Source organism: Pygocentrus nattereri, chromosome 12 (assembly GCF_015220715.1).
Source record: "Pygocentrus nattereri isolate fPygNat1 chromosome 12, fPygNat1.pri, whole genome shotgun sequence".
Classification (NCBI taxonomy): domain Eukaryota; kingdom Metazoa; phylum Chordata; class Actinopteri; order Characiformes; family Serrasalmidae; genus Pygocentrus; species Pygocentrus nattereri.
Genome location: NC_051222.1, coordinates 42,321,060 through 42,340,744, shown reverse-complemented (window position 1 = coordinate 42,340,744; position 19,685 = coordinate 42,321,060). Strand labels below are relative to the sequence as shown.

The window sequence follows — 19,685 nt, the reverse complement described above, 5'->3', positions numbered from 1 at the left end:
AATTACAAATACAATTTACACAGCCATGCAACATTCATTATTACTGTAAAATAAAATATTGCACAAAAAGAGAATTTTACAAACTTTATTTTATAAACTTTGCCAACTGCAACAAAAAAGAAGAAAGCAATACACCCTGTAATACAAAGAATACATATGATTGGTGATCATGCATAAAAATAAAAGCATTACAGCTTTTCATATATTTGCATTTGGACCATAACAAAAACGCTAAAACAGGCTACAGTCACAATATCAGCTGCATTTGTTGCAGCATTGTCTGCAGTAAAGTACTTGAGATTACAAGATAATACTTAAGTTTGTCTTGACATATAAATTCCTTATACAAGTAAACCATAAGACCAAAAGTATACATTTCAAGATGACAGTTCTTCAGGGTCCTGCTATTGTGAAGATGTCAAACTTTCAAAATGGTTCTACATAGAACCATATACAACACATTCTCCATCAATCTGAAGAGCCATTTCATTTCACCAAAAGTAAAGTTTGGTGGAGGAGGGATAATGGGCTGGGGCTGTTTTTCAGGGTTTGGGCCCCTCAGTTTTAGTGAAGGGTGATGTTAATGCTGCAGCATACAAAGGGTTTACACAATTATATGCTTCCAGTTTTGTGGCAGCAGTTTGGGGAAGAACCTTTCTGGTTCCAGCATTACTGAGCCCCATGGTTTGATGAGTATGGTGTGGAGAAACTCCAGTGGCCTACACAGAGCCCTGACCTCAACCCCACTGAACACCTGTGGGTTGAACTGGAACGTCGTTTGTGAGTCAGGCTCTGTTGTCCAACATCAGAGTCTGACCTCACAAATGCTCTTTTGACTGAATGGGTACAAATTTCCACATGCCCATGGTTTTGGAATGTGACGTCCAACAAGCTCATGCAGGTATGATGGTCAGATGCTTTTGACCATATAGTGTACCGTAAGCATTAAATTACTTAAATAAACAATTATTTATCCAGATAAATGTTATATATGATAATTTCAAATTTCTGCATAGTTGCAGAGGCAAGTCCATCCCCATCACTTCATCCAAAGATTCTGCTTCATGAACCCCCCATGCTGAACAAAAAGACGTCACTGTGTGTGAACCATCATGTGATTCTGGCATGCTTTCTGACTCTTATACGTCTTTCCACACTGAGAGCAGTTATGAAGCTTTTCCCGTGTATGAACCACCATGTGGCCTTTAAGGTGACTTGATCCTGAGAAGCCTTTTCCGCACTTTGAGCAGACAAATGGCTTCTCTCCGGTATGAATCATCATGTGTCTTTTAACGTCGCTCGATTTTGAAAATCTTTTTCCGCACTCGGTGCAGGTGTACGGCTTTTCTCCAGTATGAGTGTTCATGTGGTTTTTGTAATGAGTTGATGTTGAAAAACCTTTTCCACACTGAGGGCAGGTAAAAGGCTTTTCTCCGGTATGAATGATGATGTGGGATTTCAGGTGGCTTGCATTTGAAAAAGCTTTTCCGCACTCGGAGCAGGAAAACGGCTTTTCTCCCGTATGAATCATAACGTGGAGTTGAAGGTTTCTCTTTACTCTAAATGTCTTTCCGCACTGAGAACAGATAAAGGGTCTTTCTCCAGTGTGAATTCTTAGATGTAGTTTTAACTCTGAAACACGTACAAAGCTCTTCTCGCACTGTGAGCACTGATGGGGTTTATTTCCCGTATGTATGTACATGTGACCTGCTAAAGCGCTCGAAGTTGTGAAACCTGCCCCACACTGAGTGCAGCTGAAAGGCTTTTCTCCAGTATGAATCATCATGTGGGTTTTAAGGTTGCTCAAAATTAAAAAACCTTTTCCACACTCCGAGCAGGTGAAAGGCTTTTCTGTAGCATGAGTCATCATGTGTCTTTTAACATCGCTTGTTTTTGAAAAACCTTTTCCGCACTCGGAGCAGGCAAATGGTTTTAATCCAGTATGAATCGCCATGTGGGTTTTGTAGTGAGCTGATGTAAAAAAACTCTTTCCACACTGAGAGCAGGTAAACGGCTTCTCTCCAGTATGAATCTTCATATGGGCTTTCAGGTGGCTTGAGTTTGAAAAGGTTTTTCTGCACTCAGAGCAGGAGAACGGCTTTTCTCCAGTATGAATCATCAGGTGGAATTTTAAGTTTCTTTTTACTCTAAATGTCTTTCCACACTCAGAACAGACAAAAGGCCTTTCTCCAGTGTGAATCCTTTGGTGTGCTTTTAACTCTGCGAAACAAACAAAACTCTTCCCACACTGAGTGCAGGTAAAAGGCTTTTCTCCGGTATGAATCATCATGTGGGTTTTAAGGTGGCCTGATGTTAAAAAAACTTTTCCACAATCGGAGCAGCTAAAAGGCTTCTCTCCAGTATGAATCATCAGGTGGGTTTTATAGTGCGCCGAGGTCAAAAAACTCTTCCCACACTGGACGCAGGTAAAAGGCTTTTCTCCAGTATGAATCATCATGTGGGTTTTACAGTAGCTTGATGTTGAAAAGCCTTTTCCGCAGTAAGTGCAGGTGAAGGGCTTTTTCACAGTATGTATGATCATGTGGACTTTGAGGTTTTTTGATGTTGTAAAACTTCTTCCACACTCAGAGCAGGCGAACAGATTTTCTCCAGTATGAGTTTTTTCATGTTGTTTTAAATCTGTAAAATGTTCAAAACTCCACTCACACTGAGAGCACTGATGAGAACTCATTCCTTCATCGACATCCATGTGGCATTCGCTGGCTTCTTCAGTAGGAATTCTCAGGTGATCTTTCTGCTGGAGGGAATCACTGGAGCTTTGTTCAGATTTTTGTGCAGCACATTCTTCCTCAAATGGCTCCACTTCCAGTTTGAACTCCTCTTTAATGTATTCTTGGAATATGTGTCCTATAATGAAAGAAAAGATTGTTTTACTGATGTGGAAAAGCACTCCTGCAAAAATAAAAAAGAAAAAAAACACAGCTCCAGCCAAGTAATAAAACCACTGTAGACCAGAGTTCTGTATCTGAATTCAGGGTTTCATTAAACCTAACAAACATGATCGTGATTCACTCTTTCAAAATGACAGCAGTTAACACATTCTCTGTTAACTCTGGTTTATATCTGGTGTGCACACCTATGGCGGCATATTATATGCTTTTATATATAATGTTATATATTTATATATACTTTTAGCATGTTATGTAGACTGTGCATCACTTAAGACACAATTTAAATGTAATTGTAAAATGAATAACCAATGTGTACCAAAAACCCCATATAACCCCGGAGACCATCAGGACCCAGTTTCCCTCATCCGGATTAGGGTTACCAGGGCCTCACCCTGGAGCCAGGCCTGGGGGAGGGGCTCCTCATCGAGCGCCTGGTGGCCGGGCCACCTATGGGAGAGGTGCTTACGGGGGTCCGGTGCAATGTGGATCGGGTGGCGGCCGAAGGCGGGGGCCTTGGCGTTCCAATCCTTGGGTACTGAAACTGGCTCTCGGAACATGGAACGTGAACTCTCTGGTACGGAAAGAGCACAAGCTAGTGTATGAAGCTGAGAGATACCAATTAGATATAGTTGGGCTCACCTCCACACATGACAGGGGCTCTGGAACAGACTCTCTTGAGAGGGGTTGGACTTACTATATTCTGGAGTTGTCCAGGGTGAGAGGTGTCGGGCAGGAGTGGGCTTACTCATAGCTCCCGGTTCAGCGCCTGTACGTTGGGGTTTTCTCCGGTGGACGAGAGGGTTATTTCCCTGCGCCTTCAGGTTGGAGAATGGGCTCTGACTGTTGTCTGTGCTTATGCACCAAGCGGCAGCTCGGAGTACCCGGCCTTCTTGGAAACCCTGGAGGGGGTACTGGAAAGTGCCCCCTGTGGGGACTCCATTGTCTTTCTGGGCGACAACCCTTACGTGGACAATCACAGTGAGACCTGGAAGGGCGTGATTGGGAGGAACGGCCTCTCCGATCTGAACCCGAGTGGTGTTTTTTTATTGGAGTTCTTTGCTCGCCACAGTCTGTTCATAACAAACACCATATTCAAACACAAAGGTGTGCATAGGTGCACATCGCATCAAAACACCTTAGGCCGCAGTTCGTTGAGTGACTTCGTAGTTGTGTCATTGGATTTGCAACCATGTGTTTTGGACACCCAGGTGAAGAGCGGAGCTGTCAACCGAGCACCATCTAGTGGTGAGTTGGATCAGATGGCAGGTGAAAATACCGGACAGACCTGGCAGACCCAAACGTGTTGTGAGGGTTTGTTGGGAATGTCTGGCAGAGGAACCTACCAGAAAAATCTTTAACTCCCACATCCGACAAAGCTTCAACCGTATACTGAGGGACGCCGGTGAAATTGAGTCTAAGCGGGCCCTGTTCCGTGCCTCCATTGTTGATGCAGCGCATCAGAGCTGTGGCAGCAGGGTTGTAGGTGCTTGTCGTTGCGGCAATCCCTGAACCGGTTGGTGGACACCTCGGGTAAAGGAGGCAGTCAAGCTGAAGAAAGAATCATAATCGGGCCTGGTTGGCTTGTGGGACTCTGGAGGCAAAAGATGAGTACTGAAGGGCCACGCGGGTTGCGGCTTCAGTGGTTGCTGAGGCAAAAACTATCGACAGGCACCAAGAAGGTTCTGGCAAACCGTCAGGTGCCTCAGGAGAGGAAAGCGGTTCCCAACCAACACTGTATACAGTGGGGCTGGGGGGCTGCTGACTTTGACAGGGGATGTCATTGGATGGTGGAAGGAATACTTCAAGCATCTTCTCAATCCCACCAACGATCCATCCCCAGAGGAGGCAGAGCTTGGAGATCCGAGCAAGGGTCCGTCCATCACTCAGGCTGAGGTAGCCAAGGTGGTTGGAAAACTCCTTGGTAGCAGAGCACCAGGGATGGATGAGATCCGCCCGGAATTCCTGAGGGCTCTGGATGTTGTCTTGGCTGACACGCCTCTGCAACATTGTGTGGACATCTGGGGCGGTCCCCCTGGAATAGCAGACCAGGCTGGTGGTCCCTCTTTTTAAGAAAGACTGGGGGATCACACTTCTCAGTCTACCCGGTAAGATCTATGCAGGGGTACTGGAAAAGAGAGTCCGACCGATAGTCGAATCTCAGCTACAAGAGGAACAATAAGGGTTTTGCCCTGGTCGTGGAACACTGGACCAGCTTTTTTATTCTCACCAGGGACCTGGAGGGTCCGTGGGAGTTCGCCCAACCAGTCCACATGTGTTTTGTGGATTTAGAGAAGGCCTTCAACCGCGTGCCTTGGGGGAGCCTGTGTAGGGTTGGACGGGCTGTCCGTTGTCACCGATTCTGTTCATAACTTTTATGGACAGAATTTCTTGGAACAGCCAAGCGGCGGAGAGTGTCCAGTATGGTGGCCTCAGGATTTCACGTCTGCTTTTTGCGGATGATGTGGTCTTGTTTGCAAGCCAAGCGTGAAGCAGCTGGGATGAAAATCACCTCTAAATCTGAGACCATGTTGGAAAAGGGTGGAATGCTCTGTCCAGGTCGGGAATGAATTCTTGCCCCAAGTGGAGGAGTTTAAATATCTCTGGATTTTGTTCACGAGTGAAGGAAGGCCAGAGCGAGAGGTTGACAGGCAGATTGGTGCGGCATCTGCAGTAATGTGGACCCTATACTGGTCTGTCATGGTGAAGAGAGCTGAGCCAGAAGGCGAAGCTGTCAATTAACCGGTCAATCTACGTTCCGACTCTCGCCTATGGTCACGAGCTTTGGGTAGTGACCGAAAGAACAAGATCGTGGATACAAGCGGCCGAAATGAGCTTTCTCCGCAGGGTCACTGGACTGATATATATATAGGGTGAGAAGCTTGGCGATTCGGGAGAAGCTTGGAGTAGAGCCGCTGCTCCTCCACGTTGAGAGAAGCCAGTTGAGGTGGTTCGGGCATCTGGTAAGGATAGCCTCTGGACAGCTCCCTAGGGAGGTGTTCCAGACATGTCCGACGGGGAGGAGACCCCAGGGAAGACCAAGGACACGTTGATTATATCTCTCGACTGTCTTGGGAATGCCTCGGTATCCCTCCGGAAAAGCTGGAGGAGGTGGCGGGGGAGAGGGAGGCCTGGGCATCTGGGGATACTCACAAGCCCCCAGCTAGCTCCTGTGCAGTTGGAGCTTGTTCCAGTGGATGAGAGAATTGCAAATTAAAATCACAGGGAGGAAAACTCTGACTGTCCTACAGACTCTATAGTCATACAGGGAGACTTTAATGCTCATGTTGGCAATGACTGGGAAACTTGGAGTGGGGTGATCAGGTGAATGGTGAACTGTTATCGAATCTCTGTGTTAGTCATGGATTGTCCATAAAGAATACCAAGATTGAATACAAGAATGTTCATGAGTGTATTTGGTACCAGAGCTCCTTGGGTCAATGGTCAATGATCGACTGTGTCATTTCATTTAAATTGGGACCATATGTTCTAGACACTCAGGTGAAGAGAAGTGCTGTGCTGTCAAGTGATAAACATCTGTTGGATCAGATGGCAAGGAAGACTAGCAAATAATGAGAGTGTGCTGGGAATGGCTAGCAGGCGTCCCTGTGAGGAATGATTTTAACTCCCACCCCCAGGAGATCTTTTCTCATGTTCCGGAAGAGGACAGGGACATGTAGAATGAACAGACCCTATCCAATCTCCATTTTGGAAGCCAACAGGCATGGCTATGGCCAAAAGCTTGTTCGTACATGTCAGGGTGGCAACCCAAGAACCTTCTGGTGGACATTGGTGGTGAGGGAGGCCAGCAAGCTGAAGGAGGCCTTTAAGGACTGAAGCAATATGAAGATGAAGCAAAATCTGGAACAGAAGTGGCCAGGCTTCACCCAAGCTGTACTCAGTGGGGGTGAAGAAACTTATTTCAAATGAGGATACTGTCAGTTGGTGGAAGGAGAAGCTCTTAGAGAGTTTTAAACTCAAGAGACATGCCTTCCTCATTGGAGTCAGGGCCAGAGGCTTCTGGAATATCAGACCTCGTTTCCCTGGTGGAGGTCACTGGAGGTGGATGGATTCACTCAGAAATTGTTTGGCTTTGGATTCTGTGGGGCTGTGATGGCTAACATGCCTCTGCAGTTTCCCATGGTCCTCCATGGTCCTAGCCTAACCTAGCCTAGCCTGGAAAAGGATGGCATGCCCCCTCCAGGTAAGGGTAAAGGACCTGCCCCATTTGGAGGAATTTAATTATTATGGCTGATATATAACTTATAGCTGAGCCATAAAACACAGCTCTCTGTATACAGGTTGGTCTACATCCCAAACCTCACCTAAAAGCCTCAACTTTACGTTTTGGATGACTGAAGGAATGAGATTGCAAGTACAAGCAGCAGAAATTTTTCTTTGCAGGGTGGCAGGCTGCACTCTACGTGGTAGGATGTGAAGCTCCAAGGTCATCCTAGGACCTGCTGGAGGGATTCCAACTCCAAGTTGGCCTGGGAGTGGTGGGGGGTCTCCCAGAATGAGCTGGAGGACGTTGCGGGGGGCAGGGTCATCTGGGATTCTCTGCTCTCCCAACTCCTACCGCGACCCAAGCTGGATCAAGCAGTTTAAGATGATAGATGACGATGAAAGCATTTTTTATCCTTAAAGTTAGTTTGAATTTTAGTCATCATGAGGTCTTTTCAAACCAAGTCGAGTTTTATGGATGATAAGCCAGATGTGATTTTAAATGCACTGAAATATTCTCTCTGATGTACTTGCAAGATGACGAAGAGGAAGATTAACTCTGTGGGTGTTTTCAGTTTGAAAGACACAGCCGGCTGCTTAAAAAAGTTAATTACTGACCATCGCTGAAGCTCTGCAGCAGCACTCATAATCCTGGCACTAGTTACCACATATAAAAGGTTCTTTTATTAAAACCATTTGTTACGTCCGCAACTTGAGGTATGAAAGGGAGTATCAGTTCATCAATCATGGTCCAGGAGACCCATCTTCCTGCAGAGCCTAGCTCCAAACACAATCTGCCACATTTGGTTCAGCTAATGAACCATTACAGAAGTCCTTGATTGGCTGGTTCAGACAGATTAGTGTTAGGCTAGGAGGAGGCAGCATTTCTGATGCAGGTTATAACTAAACTCGGCAGGAAAGCAGATCCCCAGGAGAAGGGCTAGTGACCACTAGTGGTCTAATCTTAGTTCTTCACGCCAGTGACAAACACAAAAGATCAACATTGCCATCTAGTGCCACACTAATAATAATGATTATTAATAATGATGATGATGATGAATAAAATGTATTATTATTATTATTATTATTATTATTATTATTAAGTGCCTTTCAAGAGACTCAAGAACACTGTACAGTAAGAGTGCAAAAAACAACAAACATAAAAACAAGAGATAAAACAATTGTTATAACAAAAACAGGTACACAGCTCCAGTGGGAGTCCATTTTAACAGTCGGGACTGCAAGGAGGTGCAAATTTGAGGAGCGAAGGTTCCGTGGAGGAACATAGATCTATAGCAGGCTACTAGATATGCAGGGGCGTGTCCATGAAGAGATTTAAAAACCAGCACCAGTAATTTATACTGTATACATTACTGTACTGGAAGCCAGTGAAGATGCTTTAACGTGGGTCTAATAGATTCCCAAGATCTTTTATGGGTCAGAACCCTGGCAGCAGAATATTGTACATACTGCAATCTATTTAGAAGCAGAGTAGGGAGGCCATGCAGCACTGCATTACAATAATCCAGTCTAGATGTGACAAAAGCATGAATAGTAGAACAAATTATATTGTTACCTGCAGAGTTTCTAAGGCAATACATCAGCTGTTTATTCTTATGGTAGAATACCTGTAGTTTCAAATCAGAAAAATATCACTATCAACTTTTTAGTCCTGGCTTAGTGGTATTTCAAAAATACTCATCATCCCAGCACTCATCACCGCATATAATGTGGAAATAATGCAGCGACTGGACAAACCTGCAAGACTTTTTCAAATATTGTGACGCTTGCATGAATTTATGATTGCAGATTTCTGGAGGGATTGGCAAGTAAGATCGGCAACTGGTGCAAGTAAAAACGCAGGCTGTCTGGAGATTCTGAGTCAAGAACCACTGATCTCTTTCATCCACATAGAATCCATACTGACCTTTCTCCATCCCTTTGTTTTCCACCTTCAGTCCAGACGCCTCCATGACACCGATATCCTCACACTCCTCTTTAACATGAGACATCATTACTGATTTGTCTTGCCAAACACGCCGTGCTGGAGTGAATTTGTCTGGTCAAAACTCTGAAATGTCTGAAACAAATTGAGAAGAAGAAACATGATTGGAGTTTCCTTTTCCTCTCAGAATATGAAATCTGAATTACTACACACGATGGTGAACTGTTCTGATTACATGCTGTGAGCACGTTCAATGAAAAATTCCATTTTTAAGTGGCAGGTTTGCGTGGATTGAAGTTGGACTGGGAAGAGAAAAGCGTTTTTGGCTGGTGGACAGAATTTTAGCAGGTCTGTCATGAACCTGGTGGGTTTTTAACAAAGCTTAAATCTGAATGAGTTATCATTTTGTCACTTTTTACACTTTTGTGCTCAACTGTTGAGTATCTCAAACACAGCACTGATTATCCAGTTTACTTGCCATTGCTGACTATAAAAAGGTACTAGTTTGCTGCTGTCAGAACAAAACCTTGTTCTTCCATTTCTGTATTTTTCAGTTTCTGACAGTTTGAAAATGCCCGTTACCCTTTATATTGTGTGCAAATGTCATGACGAATGGACCAAAAGAAACAACCCAAAATGACTACGAAAGACGCCTGGTTCCATTGACTTACACTAAAAGTAAAGCATGTTTTTTCCTTCTCCTGTAAAGTTACAGGTTACCATTTTGGAGATACGAGGTTTTGTTCAACAGCAGTGAGGTCTACTTTTCCACTGCCTGAAATATTACTTATTCGGCTTCTGATGCCAATGTTCATCATATACAGTGCATTCACAATACATAGAAGTTGCCAAACTGATCAAACATCTGCAGGTGGTGGGATTAAAACACACAAAACACTTTAAATGTCTATTATTACTATAATGTGTTATTATTTCATTGGAATTATTTGTAATGATGATGGAATATGATGTCTGACATGGAGTCAAAGCCAGTGGTCCCCAACGCTGGTCCTGAAGACCAACCTTCACAGCCTAGTTCCAACCCCAATATGCCATGGCTGCTCCAGGTCAAGGACTACTACAGACGTCCTTGACTGGCTGGTTGGGTATTGATCGCCACCTTTTAAAGATTGTTATAGAAGACAACCTTAGCTTCACTAATGGTGGCCTCCAGTGTTCTCAATCATGCAGAAGATCTTTACATCTCATTACACTCTTTAAAAACAGTTCTTCAAGGGTTCTTCAGTAAAGGGAATGGTTCCTAATAGAACAATTTCAGGCTTAAATAGTTTTTTTTTTTCTTTGCATGGCGAGGTGGTTCTTCAGTCTGATGGTGAAGCTTGTTACAACAGCAGAACCCCTTTTTGGTACCGATACAGAACCATATACAACATTCTCTATGAATCTGAAGAAGCATTTCGTGCAAAGAACCAAAACGGTTTTACATAGAACACATGGTTCTAAACAGAACCACTCTTTACTAAACACCCTTGAAGAACCATCTTTAAGAGTTTTTTATTGAACGTTTGCCAACCTCACCAACAGCTGATGACACAGAAATAAACCCATAACTGAACCTCGCTATTTACAGCGTTCTTCCGCAATCGGTTAAGTTATGTAAGCTTCACAGTATTCTGGGTAAATGAGCCAGACAAACTGAGCCCTAACCACAGACTCTGTACTACAGGGAAAACAATGTAGCCTCTGTATTCAGTTTGGGGGCCTAAAACTACATTGCCCATAATGCACCGTGGCTCAAGTTAAAACTGTTACCGTGGATACCCAACGTTGTCTTAGCCACCACAGATTCGCGCATTAATCGGGTGTTGAAGCGTTTCGTACTGTAAACTGAGATATTTTGAGCGAAATCTTCTTTTCGTAACTTCTAAAACGCTGCTGGGCTGCGTTAGCAGCTTTGCTAGCAACTGGCGTCCTGGCTGCCGCTGGCGAAGAAAGGAGGAGAACCTGCTGTGGCGCCAGAGCGACGCCGCCGGGACCGGCTTAATGACCTCGCCACGCCGCGGTCCGAGCAGAACCCGCGTTAACCCGGTCATCAGTCGGTAATCCGCGTTATTTACCGCAGCTCCGCGGAGAAACGGCGCTCGCGTCCCTCAGGAACGTACCATCACTGAAACGGGGGGGTCCGCACGCTCGCTGGGTTTTTTAAAGAATCAAAGAGAAGGCACAAAACACACGCTGACGATAAAACACAGGCACCACGGAACAAAAAACAAAGCTGGCGAAAAATGAAGTTATTTATGGCTCGGGGAACAAACTTTTGGGAGAGCTCATATTTCCGTAACTACCATGATGAGATGAGATGAGATGAGATGAGATGAGATGCCTTTGTCAAGTTGAGCGCAGTCCAACGGCACTTTCTACATACAGAGCAGTTAAACACAAGGCCAAAATATGTAGAGTGCAGAATTAAGGAGAAAAGTATAAAACACCTTAAATAGAAAGAAAAAGGACTATAAAACTATATATTCTAAAACAGGCAATAGACAGTAGACGGGTGAGGTGGCAGCTGTAGTTGCATATTCCCTGAAAGCTTATAGGATCATGATATTGCACAGAAAGAATACGGATTATAGATTACAGATCACACACACTCGAGAACAAGTGAATAATAACTAGGACAGAGGTGGAGTGGAACAGTGTAAGGTGTCCTATGAAGTCGGTGCCAGTAAAGAGAAGTAGTGGAGTTCAGTCGGTTCTACTGAGACCAGTGTTCTATAGAAAGCCCCTGTCAGTGGGTTTGGAAGTGTTCAGTTCCCGCACGGCTCTGGGGTAAAAGCTGTTTTTAAGCCTGTTTGTCCGGGATGGGATGGACCTAAAGCGTTTACCAGAGCGCAGCAGGTCAAACAGATGATGTCCCGGGTGAAATGTGTCCTTCAGGATGTTGGCTGCCCTGCTGAGGCAGCGGGAGCTGAACAGGTCCTCCATGCAGGGCAGTGGGCAGCTGAAGATCTTCTGGGCCATGTTTATGACCCCCTGCAGTGCTCTCCTCTCTGCCACTGAGCAGCTGCTGGACCACGTTGAGATGCAGTATGTCAGCACGCTCTCAGTGGTGGAGCAGTAGGAGGACACCAGCAGCTCCTCCTGAAGGTTGTTTTTCCTGAGAATTCTTAGGAAGTAGAGCCTCTGCTGTGCCTTCTTGACCACTGCCATGGTGTTGGTGGTCCAGGAGAGATCCTCAGAGATTTGTGTGCCGGGGAATCTGAAGGAAGGGACTCTTTCAACACCTTCCCCATTGATTTACAGTGGTGTGGGGGCTGCTCCTTTCCACCGGAAGTATGTGAATTATTTAGTAACTATAATAAATTAAGTAATGACTTACTCAGTAGTTACTATTAATTATTCAGTATCTACTGTAAACTAGTCAGTAGCTAATATGAATTATTCAGTGTCTACTTTGAATTATTCAGTAAACACTATGAATTTCTCAAATTATATATTGCTTGGAGTTTCAAAAAAGGCACATTTTTTGTAGCACATCAAATCTCTTAACATTCGTGTGTCATTCCCTGTCATGTTCCTAAGATGGGACATACAATAACAATTCCATCTTGAGAACAAACATTTGGGAGAGCTCCATTTCTCATTCATTTAAGTTGGCAATCTTTTCCGTCAGTGTAAGAACCCATTCTAATTTTTTCTTCAGTTTATGATCCGTCTATGACTTACTGAATAACTAATAAATTATTTGGTAACCGCTACAAATTTTTTAGTAACTACTAAAAATGATTCAGTAACTGCTCTTATTCTTTATCGGCTATGAATTATTTGGTAATCTCTATATGATTTAGTCAGTAACTACTATAAATCATACAGTATTTACAATGAATTATTCAGTATCTGTTAAAAGTCATTCAGTGCCCACTATGAATTATTTGTAACTTAACTCTGGGGTGAAATTCAGACCCTTTTCAGTGGCTCAAAATTCGCTTTTTAAATTGATATTTTTGTCTTAACACATCTAGCTCTGCTGCTTGCCTCCAGGAAAAAAAAAAAAAAAGAAAAACACACACACACACACACCACACACCACCACCAGATGCTGAGATTTCACCTTTAATGCTCATTTGAAGATGCCGGTTCCATGCAGACAGAACATCAGAGCAGCAAACAAGGCCACACGACATGGACATTCACGATCATGAACACACAGGTTTAACAGGTTTCAGTGTAATGCACCATTCAGGAGTTTTCACCAACAGCCATATTTCCTCTTTGGAGCCAGACTCAGACCTCCAACTGTGTTTATGGTTTATTAATGTGGTAATTACCATGTAGTTACAACATGGTTTCATTACATTTAAGTAGTTGTGGTTTAGCAAAACTTTGCTTTTCAGACTTCTAAAGGTTACAATAAAATGCTGATTGGTAAACTGAGATACAACTTCTAAAAATGTCACTTCTGGTTGCTACGACTGATTGGCTTTGGCTCCAGGGCTGGAAATGTGGCTGTTGTATTTTTCAGTTATGCATTCACATTTGTTAGAAAAGTCCTTCTTGCATTCATCTGCCCCACTTTCTTCCACCGACTTCCCACAGTAATATTTCAGCGTTCCTGATTGCATCATTTCCATACGTTTCTCTAATCTCCTGCCCATCCATCCTCTTTAGGGATGTCCCAGCCAGAGTGTTGGCTGATGCTGAATCAGTTTAATAAGATATATGTTAGATGGTGAAAGAGCTGCTTTAGTAAAAGAAATAGCCAGAACAGCTTAACCGGAACAGTCTAGTCCAATTGAGGCCAATCGGAATATAGTTTCTGATTGAACAAGGTGGGTAATCCTGTTAATAATCTGTTAATCTAATCTATAGAAGAATAATAATATCCATGTAAACGCCTGTATCAGAAAGTTTAAGGCCGTTCTGCATGTGAGTCACGATGCACTAGTGAGAGTTTATACCGTTGAACACGGCAGAGCAGAAACTGGTCTGCAGAGGAGACGAAGTTCATACTCTGATCTTTAAAAGACGGCGGTGGGATGGCTTATAAACATCTCCTGAAGAATGAAGAATTTGTACCATTTTGACTGGACATTAAACAAACGAAGGGCACTCTCTGGTTTTTGCTCAGTACTATAAATTGAGTGTATGGCAAAACCATATTTGCTAACTTTGGATTCAAGGTTGGAAACAGGACTGAACATGACTAGTATGATAAAATGAAAATCTCATGATCACCTCTGGTTCTGATTGTTCAAGTCGGACTGGGACATCCCTAATTCTTTAGTTTTCTCCTCGTCCTTTGGCTCCTCATTGGGTTTGGTGTCTAAGTGTCTGTGATGCTTTTGATCAGGTGGAAGAGCGTGACATTATAGAGCACCTGGTGGCCGTTGTTCCACGTATAGAGCGCCCGCTCTCTGGGGTTGTAGTCCAGCATGGAGATGTGGGAGTACTGATTATGGAAGGGAATGTCTGTGTATTCGTATGAAGACGTGTTTGTGTGGTACGCAAAGTGCACTTTGGCTCCGGCCAGGTGGGAGTTGGTGACATAAAGAGTCCCACAGATCAGGAACGCCTCTCCGGCGCTTCGTTTGGGGAACCCTGTATCCCAGGACTTCACCACCTCCAGGGTTACAGGGTCCAGACGGCTCACCACCATGTTCCCTCCATTGGGAATGGTGGTGTAAACCGCCCACAGGCCAGTCTCGTCAGCCATGAGGTCGATATCGGACGATCCGCCCCAGGAATAGGGGAAGGTGTTGTTGTAGCCAGCCTGGCCCAGGTTACGCTGCATCAAAACGGTCCGGGAATGCAGGTGGTACTGGACGATGATGTTGGTCTGGTGTTTGTTATAGTACAGAGAGGCATTATAAACCACATGACCTGTACCTGTGAGAGGGACAGACACAGAGCAAAAACAGGAATTTTAAACAGTGTCTATGACTTGAGCCAGTATTTCAATTAAAGTACCTTCAAAGAACCATTTATTTTTTAATGTGTAGTATTGGAATAAACTGCAGCACCACTGGAAATTCTTCTTTATGTAGGTTTAGGTTTAATTTGGGTTTTGGCAGTTGGCCCTGTATGACAAACTGTTACATATAAAGGAGACTTTATACCACAAGCAACACTGCATGCACAGCAAGCCAAAGGCGCTCTGCTGCAAACAGCTAATTCACCTCAAATTTTAAAGAATGCAATCTGAAACTTACAAACACTTCAGCTAGATTAGCTGACCACATCACTGCAACATGACTGCATTTGTTCAGACAGCAAGAATGCTGACTACAGACTAACCAACTGTTTTGCCTCTTTCTTAAATACTACATTTACTGTATGTAGTAAGTTTTCTATACTGAAAAGTCACATTGGCTAAAGGTTGCATTCATTCCACATTCATTCTTAAATTTAACCTGCTGTGTTTTTTTATGCTGAAATTTCACAAGGCTCAAGTCTGAGTCATGACCTCATTCCAAAGGCATAGACGCCAGAGCGTCCCAATCTATTGGCCAATGCTATTCTGTTGTGTGAACAATGGGTGCACCTTAACATAGCTGAAGTCACTCATAAGTGAATTCTGATAGAAAGCAGTCTAGATACTTTGGGACATATTGTGTGTAACTGCCTGCTGTTTTCATTGTGGGCCTATTGTGCAACATGACAAGTGTCAAAAACAGACATACAAACAGACACACAGACACACAACTCTGCTCATTAAGCAGCACAGTTACTGTATCTGGTGTAAAATGGGTTCAAAATTGTTGAGATGGAAGCTTCCACAGGTGGGAGCATGTCACCAAATTGCTAGTAACAAGTATTGGTACTCAAGTCCTGTCAAGTCCCAAGTCAAGAGAGTCAAGTCTCAGTTCAAGTCCTGAGTCAATACAGGGGGGTCTCAAGTTGAGTCCCAAGTCAATAATCCTAGTCTTCAAGTCCTAAACAAGTCAGCCTGCTTTCTTCACTAATTTAAGGCCACAACACTGAATAATAATCTCAGGGACAGACATCTGATGCTGCTGCTGTTTATTCACTTTGCGGCAGAAAAAGAATCCATTCACATGAAAAGGAGCCGACTGTGTGGCCATCTGCAGTCAGACCCTCTCCTTGCTTCTTCTACTTTGGGTTTTCAGTCTGAGTCATAAAGCGGAAGTTCTAGTAATAGTCTGGGTCACTGGTGTTAAAGTCAAAGTTGGGTAACAAGTCTCTCAATTTTCTTGAGTAGAGTATCAAGTCATGAAATTCGTGACTCGAGTTGGACTCAAGTCCAAGTCATATAACTCGAGTCCACATCTCTGGAAGCTTCCATTATGGGTTCATTACATTAGCCTCATAGCTCCAGTGCTGAAGCTAAAGAAGCAAAAGTGGCCAGAGGGGAAACTAAATTTTTTTTTCGCAAAATTATACCTGCCCACGGATGAGGAAGCTGATGCACCACAAAGTTCTGGCCTTTGGTGAAGTCGCTGAGCGATCTGTATTCTAACACACGCCTGCCCTTAAAGTATCCGTCCATCGACCAGACCTAAGGGGGATAAAGAGATTAAACCATGTTCAGTTACTCAGAGAACAAGAAGCTTCAGTTTGCAGGCTTCTGATTTAGATGATTTTGATGCAGACTCTTGTGCTCATGCAGTGTGATGAGAGTGGAGGGAAACAGAGGATGAGAAATGAGAAAGAGGAAAGCTTTCAGTAATGGTATCATGCATTTACATGCAGATGTCGTTATCAGTCTGGTTTCTATGGAGACACGAAAAAGATGATGTAGGTCAGAAGAGCTCTATATGAAATATACAATCAGGGAATAGTCACAGTGATGACCAACATTATGCACATTTGTGTTGAAAAAATACCCTCATTACCCTTATACCCTCATTTCAGCTAAAGCAGCTTGGACAGTAAAGCATATCCTCATTCTTCAGTTCCATCAAAACATGTGAGCGAAGGTTGGTTTATACCAGGAGTGCAGAGTTTGATCTAAACTGTCCAGGAGCCGAATACTAGAAACATCTTAACTCTGAAATCTTGTCTGTTTAGTCTCCATGATGACTGAATTCAGGACAGTAGCTATTCCAGAATAACAGTTCCCAGCTTCATAATCTCATCATTAACTCAAGATCAGAAAACAGCATCACACAAAACATCCTAACTAGACTAAACCTCCTAAATCCTGTCCTAACTTTAGGATGAACCCCAACAGGGTCCTAACTTCTGTTTAAGGCCTGTTTCTCTGGTTTTGAGGCGGCTGAGTCAGGTGGCGTAGTTCACTACCAGAATAATGAGCTCCATTTATTCCTACTGTAAAACGCGGCTTTCACTGGGAGATGTTTTTCTCTTCTAACTCTGCGTTTTAAACATCTCAGACGCTGCCGACTCGAACTCCACCGCCCCTCTGATCACCTTCCTGAGTTAATGTAGATGATGAAATATTACAGTGATGGTGGTGAATAATGAGGAGGCGGAGCTGAACGTAGGGCTGTTTATTAGGAGGTGGAACGTTAGCGCGCTCGGCTAAAGTGCTTGGGGAATGGAGACTGAAACTGGGGAGTGCCTTAAATGTGAGTCAAATGCTGCCTTGCCCGTCGTTGTTTCGGCAGGCATGCATTATGCAAAAGGTTTTTTATAACTTAAGTTTTCACAATTAGAAATCTCTTTCAAACTTTGTTCTATGGTACTACTCACATAAAACTTTATCACCCCAATTTTAAAAGTGTGGATTGGAGATGAGATTGGTTTTATGATGTCAGAGAGTGGGGCTTACTCGGTTATCAGAGCTGGAAATCATGCTGTCCATCATCCATGAGCCAAATCGGGAACCAAAAGACCGGATGGTGACCGGGTTACTGATTCCTGTCAGCTTACCACAACCTGGGGCCAAAAAACATACACAGAACTGGACTAAGAACCAAAACAGAAAACACATGGACTAGACCAAAACACAAACACATGGATACGACTGGGAGGGGCTAATCATGACTGTCTGCAACACTTTGTCCATCCATTATATTTTCTACTGTTCTGCTGTTGGGCAAATTAGGTTGATATTTGGCTCCATTGACCCTTTCATAGTCCGTGTCTTTTCTACAGACTGTTCTTCAATGATGCCAATTTGTATTCTGTTCCAATTTTTTCTAGGTACTTTGCATTGCTTTAGCTTCTGTCGATACAGATGGGTTTGAGGAAATGGATTTGGCCTCCATTTCCCTTCAGGCACCTGAATCAAATGCTCTACCCAACTAAGGGGTTATTTGACTGAAGTCACATCTAGGTTGGCAGTATTTGTCTTCTAGAGGATGCCAACATGTGGTTTATTCAAGTGATTTCGTTGTACACTGTGCAATGACAATAAATGCATCTTATATAAAGTGAAAAATAAAATTACTTGGTGTCAAGTGTCTTTTGTATTGCTGAGGAGGACTGAGCAATAAGGGCACATCTGCACCCTTGTGAACGACACAGACATGTATCTAGTGAGATTTTGTAGTCATTGGCATTTGAACCATCCGTCACCCAGCTGAAACTGTAGTTGGGTTTAGAAAGACAGATTTATTGGTAAGAATAGGGTAAGGGTGGCCTAAAACCTCAGGTTCAAATTTCATGACTGACCAATAATAGTTTGTTTTTGGTTTTTGAGCAAGGCACTTGCCCCCCCCCCTTCATGTGGCTCAATAAGGTGCTTAAATAAACTTAACTTAGCGACTGCAACAAGGAAGAGGTTGTATATTTTAGGACTCTTAGGTCAGCCATGCTTCTCCCTTCCTTTACTGGGAAGGATAGTTACTACACTACTTGTGCTTTTATCCTGTTTTGTTGCTGCTTGAGAATGAAGAAGTTAACTGGTATTCCAAACCTGCAACTCATTCCAAGAGACTGCTTGAACCATAGCATTGAAAGTCCTTTTTAGACTTACAAAAGAAATATAGAGGTCCAGCTTTTGCTCCCTGCATTTCTCTTTGATTTGGCAAATGACAAATATCGTATCACATGTACTTTTGCCTTTTCTGAAGCCAGTCCAAGGGTTTGAGATGATCTCAGTGATACTGTAAGGCAGAGCAAAGAGATTCCACATAGTCTAACACCATCTGCAGGAGTCCTCTGGTACCTGCCTTCCAGAAGGAAGGAAGGTGGAAATGAGGGGGCAGAGAAGAACAGCAAACCAAGAAAACGCCAAGCACAGCATGCTCAAACAAAGGCTGAGTTAGAGAATGGTGAAATAAAAGATACACAGAAAACAAGGCACTTCCTTTGCGATTATGAGAGGAAGGTCAGCTTTAGGTTTAGGCAATTTGCTCTTCAAGGAGCAAACGTTTTTGCATGGCTTGGATTTTTTTTGTGAGTAGTTTGGGGATAATTACTTTCTTTTTGTTTTTTGAGGCAATTTCTTTTCTCAGCCCTCTTTTATTTTTTGGGGCAGTTTCTTTTATTGTCTTTTCTTTTTAAAGATTAGGTACCGTACGGGTCACCCCTCTACAAAGATGTGACAAACACTGACGTTTGCTGCAGCCTTAAATAGGGGAGTTCACAGGTGTGTCAGGTTAGCCTGATTAGTGCCATGGTGCCTTGCTGCCATCGCCCTCTGCTGGCAGCAGGCAGTGCAGGCTGGGCGCCTTGCTGCTGGCACCCTCTGCTGGCAGCAGGCGGTGCAGGCTGGACCC

General features: G+C 43.7%; 2 protein-coding genes across 5 annotated transcripts in view; both read right to left on the bottom strand.

The window, feature by feature from the left end:
* Positions 1-635: 635 nt before the first annotated feature.
* Positions 636-11,206, bottom strand: LOC108413569 (gastrula zinc finger protein XlCGF57.1-like). 4 transcript variants are annotated; one of them, XM_017686160.2, is made up of 3 exons: positions 11,157-11,206; positions 9,061-9,213; positions 636-2,868 (listed from the first exon to the last, which is right to left on the bottom strand). In XM_017686160.2, the coding sequence occupies exons 2-3, from the start codon at positions 9,146-9,148 to the stop codon at positions 1,094-1,096; spliced, it is 1,863 nt and encodes a 620-aa protein (XP_017541649.1). In that variant the 5' UTR covers positions 9,149-9,213; positions 11,157-11,206; the 3' UTR covers positions 636-1,093. The 4 variants fall into 4 exon arrangements, with proteins under 4 accessions (XP_017541649.1, XP_017541647.1, XP_017541648.1 ...); XM_017686158.2 differs by having other exon boundaries at positions 11,044-11,197; XM_017686159.2 differs by lacking the exon at positions 11,157-11,206 and adding an exon at positions 10,852-11,021.
* Positions 11,207-13,136: 1,930 nt separating this feature from the next.
* The window catches only part of LOC108413570 (noelin-2-like), a 28,462-nt gene continuing 21,913 nt past the window's right edge, over positions 13,137-19,685 (bottom strand). Inside the window, exons 5-7 of the mRNA XM_017686161.2 lie at positions 17,792-17,898; positions 16,441-16,555; positions 13,137-14,925 (exon numbers count right to left, since the gene is read on the bottom strand). Of these exons, the coding sequence (XP_017541650.1) occupies positions 14,363-14,925; positions 16,441-16,555; positions 17,792-17,898 (785 nt within the window). The 3' untranslated portion in view covers positions 13,137-14,362. The remainder of the gene's footprint in view (positions 14,926-16,440; positions 16,556-17,791; positions 17,899-19,685) is intronic.